Source organism: Arvicola amphibius, chromosome 2 (genome assembly GCF_903992535.2).
Source record: "Arvicola amphibius chromosome 2, mArvAmp1.2, whole genome shotgun sequence".
In the NCBI taxonomy this organism is placed as follows: Eukaryota; Metazoa; Chordata; class Mammalia; order Rodentia; family Cricetidae; genus Arvicola; species Arvicola amphibius.
In genome coordinates, this window is record NC_052048.2 from 2,056,666 (window position 1) to 2,068,932 (window position 12,267).

The 12,267-nt window shown below is 49.0% G+C and overlaps 1 protein-coding gene across 1 annotated transcript in view; it reads left to right on the top strand.

Annotated features, from left to right (window-relative positions):
• Window positions 1-12,267, top strand: part of Tmtc1 (transmembrane O-mannosyltransferase targeting cadherins 1) — a 197,793-nt gene that overhangs the window by 181,415 nt on the left and 4,111 nt on the right. The window contains exons 14-19 of the mRNA XM_038318662.1: window positions 4,466-4,568; window positions 6,661-6,796; window positions 7,233-7,377; window positions 8,480-8,617; window positions 10,178-10,300; window positions 10,747-10,824. Coding sequence (XP_038174590.1) covers window positions 4,466-4,568; window positions 6,661-6,796; window positions 7,233-7,377; window positions 8,480-8,617; window positions 10,178-10,300; window positions 10,747-10,824 — 723 coding nt within the window. The remainder of the gene's footprint in view (window positions 1-4,465; window positions 4,569-6,660; window positions 6,797-7,232; window positions 7,378-8,479; window positions 8,618-10,177; window positions 10,301-10,746; window positions 10,825-12,267) is intronic.

Here is a 12,267-nt window from a genome sequence, read left to right on the forward strand (position 1 = left end):
AGGAAACCTTTCTGACCAGAAATAGACCACGTGTGGATCTTACATCTGCAAGAGTATAGGATGGAGCAAAATGACAGAAGCTGGGACCCGCACACACGGGTCTCCTCTTTCCTGGTCCCCTGGGTCACTCCTGTAGAGGCATGTTCTTAAGCTCTTTCTTTCCATGTGTGTGTCAATTCATTTGAGAACTTCATATATGTATACAATGTAATATGATCATTTTCATCCCTGTTTTCTCCTCTCTGCCACGGTTTCCCCTAACATCTCTCTCCCGTTCCCACTTCCTTTTTCTGTAAATAACCTAGTGTAATAATCCCAGCACTGAGGAGGTGGGAACTTTGTTCGGTTCTCACTGTCTTTGGGGGGGGGGGTGGATGATCCACTGGATCACGGACAACCCTTGTAAAAGAATGATTCTCCCTCCCTCAGGAGCTACAGCCAGCAATTGTTCCTCAGTTAGGGGTGGGGCTACCAACTAACTCTTAGGGGGGACATCTCATGATTTTTACCATAATGTTTTTGGGAACTGTATTGTTCCCTCATGCATGGTATCTCCATTTGAACTTTTTTTAAATATATATATATTTAAATGATCTTGCCTACTAGTGGGTTTCCAGAAGGCTTTCTCACAGTCCTTTTCTTTGGTTAACCCATTCAGACCCCCTTACCTTATTCCCCTGCTTCCATCCAGTTCAGCACTTCAATCCTTGCACCCCTTCCGTCCCTCTCTACCCTCTGTACTCTGCCACCTCCCAACCCCCATGACCATGTCCTCTTCGCTGCTGTGTTCTGGTCCTGGCTGTCCTCTTTGAAGTGGCTGTTCCTCTTTTGCTCCGTTATCACACACACACATCGCTCACAGGCAGGTGGGAGACAGAGACATGCAGCATTAGAAAATGCCAGCATTTCCTTAGGGCAGAAGAACGCCAAGCCTGTTGATTCATTTCAGTTGGGTGTGAAGGAAAAGGAGACATCAAATATTGATATAGTGTTTCTCAGAAAAGCCTGGGATCACTTGAGTTGATCACTTACTGTTTAGTAAAGAAAGTAAGAGTGGTGGGAATGAGAGGCAGAACCCTCTGGTGTCTCCGGAGCTGCTGTGTCTTGAGGAGTTCCTTAGCAAAGTCGGCAGGAGATTAGGAAGCCACAGGCTGTCAGACCTGTCATCCCTTAGCCTCCAGATCTCCACTTCTAGGGCTGCCAGACTTACAGTCCCCTGCTTCCCAGGGTGTCGAGTCCATGAGTCCCCAGCTTCCCAGGGTGTCGAGTCCATGAGTCCCCTGCTTCCCAGGGTGTCGAGTCCATGAGTCCCCTGCTTCCCAGGGTGTCGAGTCCATGAGTCCCCTGCTTCCCAGGGTGTCGAGTCCATGAGTCCCCAGCTTCTCAGGGTGTCGAGTCCATGAGTCCCCTGCTTCCCAGGGTGTCGAGTCCATGAGTCCCCTGCTTCCCAGGGTGTCAAGTCCATGAGTCCCCTGCTTCCCAGGGCTGTACCAGTGAACAGTCACTGCCTTGCTAAACGGTTAGAACAAACACATTTCTGGATGGGATCCAGACCTGTAGCTATGTCAGAGAACTTTTTCTACTGTCAGGAGAACTCGCTATGCACCTCCTATTAAATACACCTTGCTGTGGACTGTCCCCTGAGTCCCCAACTCTGGTACTGTTGAGGGAGCCCCCCTCCCCCGCGCTCAGGGTCCGCAGTGGTCTATGCATCTTTCCTACAGATATGAAAAGGTAACTTGCCTTTCACCTCATACTTTTGTGAACTGGCAGTAGTTTTTGTGGTCACATGATATATCCACAATTCAGAAAAGGCTGTTACAGTGATGGTCCCTTTTCCACCTTCCAGCTCATCAGTCACACTTTCTCTACACTTCAACCTAATAACAGAAACCACGAAAAACCACACATCACAAAGCAGGTGTGAGCATCCAGTATCTTCTCCTGGGTGAGTCATGAAGGAGATCGAAAAAGATTCAATCTAATATGGCCAGCAACTAGAATGTGCGAGGCTCTGAATTCTGTCCCCAGTATGCCCACTGTCAAAATAATCTAATAAGTGTCCCAATTAATGCCACTACCATATCTTCTTTTGCTTTCGAAGGTATTTTTATATAAATGCATTGTCTATGTTATAGTTTATTGTTTGGAATAAGCTATGCCTCGGAGGAACAAGGATCTTCCTTCCTGATAACTGTTCTCTGCCTGCAGCAACTCAAGAAGGAAGACCTTATAAGCTCCTACTACCCATGACAGAACGTTGTAGATAAAAACCCAATTCTTTATATGTATAAAAGATAAAAGTGTGTATGTGCGTGTGTGCATATGTGCGCGTGTGTGTGTGCATGTGTGTGTGTGTGTATACACATGTACGTGCACACACCACCACGTAGGTGTGAAGATTGGAAAACAACTTGAGGGAGTCAGTTCTTGTACTGTGTAGGTCCTGGGAATTGAACTCAGGTCGTCAGGTTTGCAGCAGACACCTTTACCCTCTGAGCCCTTTCACAGGTCCCAGGGAATGATTCCTGATGGATGTGGCCTACTCCCTGTAGCAGCTGCACCCGTGATACACCATGAACAAATGAACAACTGCCCCCTAGTACTTTCTAATTGGAATCTGGTGTAGTGTACACTCTTTCTGTCTTTTCACACACACACACACACACACACACACACACACACACACACACACACGAGTCTGCTCCTCAATGGACAGTGTCTTCCAAAGCTTTCTTTCAGACATACTAAGATCAAAGTGTCTGTTTTGAGATTTTTCATTCATCTTTAACTTCTCTGACTTTGACATTTGCCGAACTTGGCAGCTGTAGAAGGCTTTCAAGAAGCGTGCATCTCCCTCTGCCGCCCTATGGCTCTCTGATTCATGATACACCACTTGTCACCTGTAAACTCCCCCCCCCCCCCGTGGTACTGAAATCACTGAGTTCAGACAGACAGCACTGGTAGTTCCACCTGAGATGAAGAGCCCATGGGGTCCCTGCCAGCCTGGATCTCACTCTCTTGGCTTACTGAGCAGCGTGGAAGATGACCACCCCACATACCTTCACTTATAGGCTGAGGTGTCCATTTTCACACTGCCGTAGAGAGCCATGATAACTCGTGATAAACTTTTAGCATCTTAAGGAAAAGTTGCAAAATGCTTTGTACTGGATTTGTTTCTTTGACCTGACTTTAACAGCAACACTAGGAAATGAAATTGTTAACTATAGTTTTCAGATAATTCTCAGAACCTTTGGTTTTTTACATAATTTTAAGCCATGTGTTTTTTTTTCTCTTTATTTTTTTAATTGAAAATTTCCACCTCTTCCCCTCCTCCCACTTCCCTCCCCTCCCCCTCCCCCTTCTTCTCCAGTCCAAGGAGCAGTCAGGGTTCCCTACCCTATGGGAAGTCCAAGGTCCTCCCGCCTCCATCCAGGTCTAGGAAGGTGAGCATCCAAACAGACTAGGCTCCCACAAAGCCCATCCATGCAGTAGAATCAAAACCCAGTGCCATTGTCCTTGGCCTCTCAGTCAGCCCTCCTTGTCCGCCACATTCAGAGAGTCCGGTTTGATCACATGCTCCATCAGTCCCAGTCCAACTGGCCTTAGTGATCTCCCATTAGATCATTCCCACCGTCTCAGTGGGTGGGCACACTCCTCGCGGTCCTGACTTCCTTGCTCATGTTCTCCCTCCTTCTGCTCCTCATTTGGACCTTGGGAGCTCAGTCCAGTGCTCCAATGTGGGGCTCAGTCTCTATCTCCATCCATCGCCAGATGAAGGTTCTATGGTGATATGCAATATATTCATCTGTGGCTATAGGATAAGGCCAGTTCAGGCACCCTCTCCTACCCAAGGAACAAGCTGGGGACATCTCCTTGGACACCTGGGAACCCCTCCAGAGTCAAGTCTCTTGCCAACCCTAAAATGGCTCCCTTAATTAAGATACCTACTTTCCTGCTCCCACATCCACCCCTCCTCCATCCCAACCATCCCATTCCCTCAAGCTCTCCCCATCCTCTCCTTCTCCCTTTTCTCTCCCCATCTCCCTGTATCCCCACCCCACCCCCACCCCCGTGCTCCCAACCCCTGTCCGGCAATCTTGTCTACTTCCAATATCCAGGAGGATAACTATGTTTTTCTTTGGGTTCACCTTCTTATTTAGATTCTCTAGCATCAGGAATTATAGGCTCAATGTCATATTCAGCATTTCCACATACAGGTCTGGATCCATCCAGGTGCTACATCTTCGTAAGTATCAGTGCGTTTGCACCAGAGGAGCTAAGCATACCCGTGCTTGTATGTGGTTAGTGTTGACTTGGATTCAGGCAACGCTCGTGGTATTTTTCTTGGTGCCTGGTGTATAATCAAGGCTCAGTAAGCATTTTCTCCTTCCCCAGCTCACTCCCAATCTTAACTGTACTGTTTATTTTATAAAGCTTTGTTTTTCTTTGTTCTCTGCTAAAGGCAAGGTTTAAGGAAGCAGAGGACATCTACCAGGCTGGAATAAAGAACTGCCCAGACAGCTCAGATCTGCACAACAACTATGCGGTTTTCTTGGTTGACGCTGGTGAGTGAGACTCCTGTTCTCTCTTGTGCCAGTGGTGGTCATCAACCGTGCAGGCGGCTTACGCTTTGGACCCATACACCGTGGGGCTGACATTTTCCTAAATCTCCAAGTTCATCTCAGAATCCTGTCTATAAGAAAACGCCCCAGGGCAGGAAGGGGCTTTGCCTTTCTTACCACCGCATCCACAGGGCTGTACATCAGGGATGCTGCCCTACTCCTCAGTGCAGAGCCTGCCTCCACACCTGCCTCCAGCAAATGGTGGCTGGTGTCTGTAACCGGCTCGGTTAAGCCTTTGGAATTGTTTCCTCCATGTGCATTCCAGAAATGCTTCCTAGCCATCGACACCGTGGTCCCCTGTGGCACAGGCGGAACTGGGCACAGATTCCATTTCCTCTGCACTTGTACAGAGCTCCACACACTGATCATGTGTCGTGAATCCTCAGAAGCCGTGTGACGACACTAGGCTTTAATGCAAAAGCGCCTCTCTGTCCTGTAGACCCAGCGACAGTCTGCCCTGCAGGAGAACTCAGTCTGATTATTATTTTCCAATATTGAACGCTTGAGTGGATTTTCATTTTCTAGGACGTGTGAAGTTTTCCTGTTCTATAAACCGTTAGCTTACATTTGGATCAGCTAGGGAAAGCAAGCTATTTTTGCATATAAATTGCTGTGTGGCGCCCCCTGCTGGATTATTGGATGATAACACACCATCAAAGTAGGAGGAGCAGAGGAGCACCCGCCTGAACTAAAGCTTGTCCTTTAAATTCAACAAGTAGCTCCATATAAAAGTCCCCTCTGAGAAGAACTCTGACAAGTCACTGATGGCCCTCTGACGTGGTCCTAGATAAACCTGTGTTCAGAGAGAGTGTGTGGGAAAGATTAATATGTAGCCCTGTGGGTCCGGTCAGTTACACTTTGGGCTGTTCTGAGATTCAGTCCCTTATCTTGTTTCTAGGAAGCTTCTCTGGGGACCCTACTCAGGCCAGGGAGATTTGGTTCTCCCGTTGGCTTTTATCTCCCTTGCCCTGGGATTATTACCAAGTCTCTTAAGGTCTTTGCACTTTAGCATCTACGTCTATAAAGCGATCGTTTTGTTTTGGTGGTTTTAAAAAGTACCTGTTAAATCCTAAGAGGCAGCGCAACAGGATCCTGAACATGTGGAGGCCGTGTGAGAAGGGGGGTTTAATATACACACGGGGCAAATGCAAGGTGACATAGCCACTGTGTTCACAGTCACATCAAGTGCATTCGATTGAGACCAACAAGATGGGCCAGTGGGTAAGGGTACTACCTCTAAGCCTGACCACCTGACATTGATTCCTGGGACCTCCATGGCAGAAGGAGAAACACTGATTTCCACAGGATCTCACTCTGACGAGAGTGTGAACACATGGACACACACACACACAACATTGAATAAAATGTGTGATTTACAGGTTTCCAATTGAGCACTATCACCCTCTCTTGTCCTGTGACTTGAGACAGACCTTTAGACATTACTGGGGCCTGTGTTCTTTCTGCAGTGGTCCATTTTATTTTGTGTGTAATAATAAGCACCAATGTCTCAAATACATAACCGCAACCAGTTGTGGTGGCTTGTGCCAATCATCACAACACTTCCACCAAAGCTGCGGGATTTCCACGAGTTCAAGGGCAGCCTGGGCTACACAGTGATTTCCAGGCCAGCCTGAGCTAAACAAACAAACGACAGCCTGTCTCAAACAAACAGAATCAGTGCCAACTTGTTATTAATTTCATGGGGAGTGTTGAACAGTGACGGGCCAAGGTTAGGCAGTGGAAGCATAAGAGGCCAAAAATCAAGCTGATCACAAACCGCATCCCGGATGGTATGATGCTGTCATGCCGAGAAAGAATGGCCTAGGTCTGGCGGGAGACTGGGGCCACGCCCCTCACCCTGAGGTCTGCTCTAGTCCAGCCCAGATGGAGACTGGGGCCACGCCCCTCACCCCTGTGGTCGGCTGCAGGCAGGACTGGGAGCCACGCCCCTCATCCATGTGATCTGCTCCAGGCAGGACTGGGAGCCACGCCCCTCATCCCTGTGGTGCTCTCGTCCCTCCCCACCCCACTGCAGGCTCTCCAGAGAAGGCCGTGGCTCACTACCAGCAGGCCATCCAGCTCAACCCAAGCCATCACGTGGCCGTGGTGAACCTAGGCCGACTCTACAGGTCCTTGGGCGAGAACAGCGTGGCCGAAGAGTGGTACAAACGGTAAGTCCCTCCTCCCTGCCTTCCCAGCCTCTTAACCATCAGTAGTTCTTCGCGGGTGGGTGTCTTAGTTACTGGGACAGACAGGCTTCCAGAACGGGAGCACGTGATGACAGTTGAGGTGACAGACTCTCGCTTCCAGAATAGCAGGACAGTGTTGTTATGTGCTCAGAGGAAGTTCCCCACTAGGGAGGTCACAGTGCCCAGGACTGGGATGAAGCAGCCGCCTCAATGCTAGAAACAGGTGGAAGGCTGCCGCTTTGTCAGAACCTGAGCAAGTCAGCCGTCAGTGCTGGTGCCAGGTTGGTGGTCGCTGGAGGCCTTCACCTGGGATACAGTATAACCTTGAGTAAGTTCAAGCAAGCGTCTAACCAGACAGTCCTGCCTCTGCCTAAGTGCAGTCCACCAGAGAAGCTTCTGTGTGTCTTCTTCCCTGCAGCGCCCTGCAGGTGGCCCACACGGCTGATGTCCTGTCCCCTTTGGGAGCACTCTATTACAACACGGGCCGACACAAGGAGGCCTTGGAAGTGTACCGGGAAGCTGTCTCGCTCCAGCCTTCCCAGAGGGATCTCCGCCTGGCCCTGGTGAGTAGAGGGAGAGGAAGTGGCGCAAGGTGTAAGTGCAGCTTCCGCAGAGCCTCCGAACTGAAAGGAAAACGTTGTGCTAGGGCCGAAGTGTGACTGCTCATCACACGAGGAATAAAACTGTCGAGAGTACTTGACCCAGATTCACTCTATTTTGGCACTTGAGTGCACTTGTTTGTTACTTCCTTCCTGTATGAGTATGATCAGACAGGTGTGTACATGCATATGTTCAGACGTGTCTGCATGCTTATTAGTACATGGTGTGTTTTTGCTGGCATGACAGTTTGTTGTGGATACATCCCCCTTTGTCTCTAGCTTGTTTCCTACGTGATGCCTATACATAAGCATATCGACTCGTATAATCGCAGTGTGGTGGTCAAATTCAGCATAGTTAACACCTCCTGCATTTCAATTTCAGTGTTTGGAACTTCACGCTTCCTTCCTTTTTTTTTAAGATTTATTTATTTATTTATTATGTATACAACATTCTGCCTCAATGTATGCCCACATGCCAGAAGAGTGCACCAGATCTCAGTACAGATGGTTGTGAGCCACCATGTGGTTGCTGGGAATTGAACTCAGGACCTCCGGAAGAGCAGCCAGTGTTCTTAACCTCTGAGCCATCTCTCCAGCCCCCTCACGCTTCCTTCTTAAGTCAGATTTGTTGTCTTTTTACATTGTGTTCTGTCAGGATGGCAGGGAGCTACCTCTTGGCATGTCCTGCCAACTTTTCTAAGAGTCACAAGCCTGCCGGTCGGTGGTGGTGCATACCTGTAATCCCAGCACTTGGGAAGCAGAGGCAGGTGGATCTCTGTGAGTTTGAGGCCAGCCTGGTCTGCAGAGAAAGTTCCAGGACAGCCAGAGCTGTTACACAGAGAAAGCCTGAAGGGTCACAAGCCATTTGTTGGGTATCAGTGGCACCCAAATGCATGTAGGAGTCTACAGCCAAGTGCTGAACTCCCTGCTGTAGTGCGCAGCTCTCTCTAAAATGCTTTGTGGTGGGCATAGGGATGTCTTGTGCATACCTCTCTCTGGAGAAGTTGCTTCGTCTGCTGAGGGGTGACCAGGTGTCTTCTAAGCCTGGTGCCCTCTGGTTTTGCAGGCACAGGTTTTAGCAGTGATGGGTCAGACCCAGGAAGCTGAAAGCATGACCAGTTGCATAGTGTCGGAGGAACCCAGATGCCTGGAATGCTACCGCCTCCTGTCGGCAATCTACAGCAAGCAGGAGCAGCATGAGAAGGTAAGGAAGCTCTCTGCCCCAAACTCTCAGCCTCCAGAGCAAGTGGGAATGCCAGATAGACAGGGTTCTCCAGTCATGTGTGGGTCACACAGAAAAATAGTGTACACCAAATGATCCTCCAAAGCTATGTTCGCAATACCACCAAGTCTGGAGAGCATTGGGCTGCACAGCCTACCCACTAGGAACTTTTCTCAGACACCCTCTTACCTCCTGACACATCTTGAAATGACACATCCTTGGCTCCTCCTTGATTTTCAGATACTTCATCTCATGATTATAGCTTGTTTCTAGCTAACTAGCCCCTGCATACCCAGCCCCTGTATGCCCAGCCCCTGCATACCCAGCCCCTGCATACCCAACCCCTGCATACCCAGCCCCTGCAAGCACAGCCCCTGTATGCCCAGTCCCTGCATTCCCAGTCTCTGTGTGTCCAGCCCCTGCATGCCTAGCCCCTGCATATCCAGCCCCTGCAAGCGCAGCCCCTATATGCCCAGTCCCTGCATTCCCAGTCTCTATGTGTCCAGCCCCTGCATACTCAGGCCCTGCATTCTCAGCCCCTGTGTGTCCAGTCACTGCATGCCCAGCCCCTGCATTCTCAGCCCCTGTGTGTCCAGCCACTGCATGCCCAGCCCCTGCATGCCCACCCCTGCATGCCCTCTGGCTCTCCAAGGGCTACTACTGTTTGATGCAATCCTCAGGACAGCCCTGGGAAGCAGAACTGCCAGAACTGTTACTCTTTATCTGCATGTTGAAAATCACATGATCATTAAATTCATAACCTGCTCAAGAAAATATTTGTTAAACGCCTGCGAAGTGTCGGACACTATGGTAGATTCTGGGTGTAAGGGAGAATGGGAAAAAAATGCCCTGGTCCCGAGGGACCTTATTTAGAGAGAGAGGCAGAGAATGGTTAAGACAGATATATTGGTGAGTTGAGAAAGAGGGACACCAAGCATCCCACTGAGGATCAGCACATGGCGAGGTGTGATGGGAGGGTGAGGAGAGGAAGAAGTCAGCAAACAAAATGGGCAGCTGAGGCACAAAGACCCTGTGACAGCAGTCACGGGTGGGTCTGAGGCACAAAGGTTGGGGGAGGGGGTAGAGCACTCAGCTCAAGATGCAAACATGACCAGACACACACCCTCCTCCACACACACACACACACACACACACACACACACACACACACCCCTAGGGGAAGGCTATGGGGTTTAGTCCTGATCTAGGATAAACTTTGGAGTTTTAACGAAAAGACGGAATTGTGCTTCTAAGCAATGTCTTTGTGCAGAGGTGGGGCAGGCACCAAGGGCCAGCAGTCCACATGACATGCCACCAGGGCAAACCCCACTGCAACTGTGCAACCTTGTTGTAACGTGATCAAGACGTTACGTTCTTGCTCATCTATGAATAGGGAGCCCGAGGCATAAGGGATGATCTTTCTGAGGTCATTCATTCCAGTGAGAAAACAAGAGTGCAGAAAGTGTGCTTTGTGTGTCGTGGGTGTGCGTTGGAGTGTAATGCCACTCTAACTTAGGGTTCCTACACTTCCTGCTGCTGCAGGCACTCGAGGCCATAGACAGAGCTCTTCAGCTGAAGCCCAGGGACCCAAAAGTCACATCTGAACTTTTCTTCACAAAAGGAAACCAGTTGAGAGAGCAGAACCTTCTGGACAAGGCTTTTGAGGTAAGACAAACCAAACTGTCATTTAATTTACAAGTTTAAATGAATCCCACAGTCGATAAGGGAATCTAGGCAGTAAGCTCTAGACACTGAGGATCTGCAGAGAAAGTCTAGGTGGTAAGGTTTAGTCACTGAGGTTTGCAGAGAGAGTCTAGGCGGTAAGCTTTAATCACTAAGGGAGTCTGGGAAGTAAGCTGCCTTCGCTGAGGGTTTGCAGAGAGAGTCTAGGCGGTAAGCTGCTGTTGCTGAGGGAGTCTAAGCTGCCTTCGCTGAGGGTTTGCAGCCACTCCGCTTCAGAACCATCAACTCTAAAACCACGACAGACTAAACTTGCCACCTACTGAGTGGCCATTAACGATCCGGGTCTCCATGTGGCAGCCGTTGGCACAGTTCTGCGGCAACTTAGATGTGTTGCGTGTCTTAACATGAAGCTTGTCCTCTCTGCTCAGAGCTATGAAGCTGCCGTGACCCTGGATCCTGACCAGGCACAGGCGTGGATGAATATGGGCGGCATCCGGCACATCCAGGTAGGAGCGCAGCTCACCGTTCTCATCCTGCCCTGGTTCAGAAGCCACGGTTCATCCATTCCTTGAAAGCACTGGACACTTGAAACATAGGATTTTGAAAGTCAAATGCAGAAGCGCTGTGCTCTCCGCATAGTGAAGGATCACAGACCCGTTTAAATATTTATAAATCTAACTCGATGATCCCGCTGATGGTGAGGAAAATCCGATGTGGGAAGAAGGGTTATCTGATGTGGGAGGTCCTTCTGTATATGTGCTGCTTTTATTGGTTGATGAATAAAGCTGATTCAGACAATGGCTTAACAGAGTAAAGCCAGGCAGGAAATCTATTAGTAAATTGAGACAGCACCTTCTTTCCCAGCCACCCAGACCAGATAATCACACAGAAACTATATTAATTACAATACTGTTTAGCCAATAGCTTAGGCATATTCCTAGCCAGCTCTTGCATCTTAAATTAACCCTGTTTATTGCCATGAGGCTGTGACTTACCTGTACGGCATGTTATTCCTTCGGCAGCTACATGGCGTCTGCTCCACTCTTGCCTTCTCTCTCTGTCTCTCTCTCTCTCTCTCTCTCTCTCTCTCTCTCTCTCTCTCTCTCTTTCTCTCTCTCTCTCTCTGTCTGTCTGTCTCTCTTCCCACCTGGCTATATTCTGCCCTGCCATAGGCCAAAACACCTTCTTTATTAACCAATGGTAATAAAGCATATTGGCAGCATACAGAGGGGGATCACACATCAGTTATCAAGCAGTGGCTGAGGTCTTTGTGCACTGACACAGAGACCTGTGGAGCTTGTCAACTCCTCGGCAACACCAGACTGTTAATTTAAATACCACTTTACTATTTCCTGTTTTCCATTATGTGTATATCTGGGTGTGAGTTTATACACATTAGTGCAATGCTCTTCGAGGCCAGAAGGGGGTATTGGCAGGTCCCCTAGAGCTGGCGTTATGGACCCTTTAAGATGCCCAGCATCTTCTGTAAGAACGTTATCCACTCTTAACTGCTGAGCCATCTCTCCTGCCCCTTTATTCTCCACGTTAAAACATTTTTATTCCCTAACAGTTTAGTAGAAAACATACTTGTCTGCTTTGGTCCCCACCCCCTAAAGCTAACTTCGGGTGAGTCTTTCTGCCAAAAGTGATTGAAAGTGGCCCTGAGGGGAGGAGGGGGGTTGTTCATAGCCAATAAAGTCAAAGATGTGCCGTGATTCATTCATGCTTGTACGAGTTCATCTTCCCAACCTCTCTGTGGGGGATACATCCTGTATGCCAGGTGCATGTCTAGACGCTGGGCATGTGAATGTGATCAGACAAGACAGAGACTCCTGTCCTGGTGGAGCCCATGTTCTAGTCTGCGGTGACAGTCAATATGCACACATGTAGTGTACACATGTGTATATAAATGCCTAAAACATATCAGATTGTGAAGTGCACATGAAGAG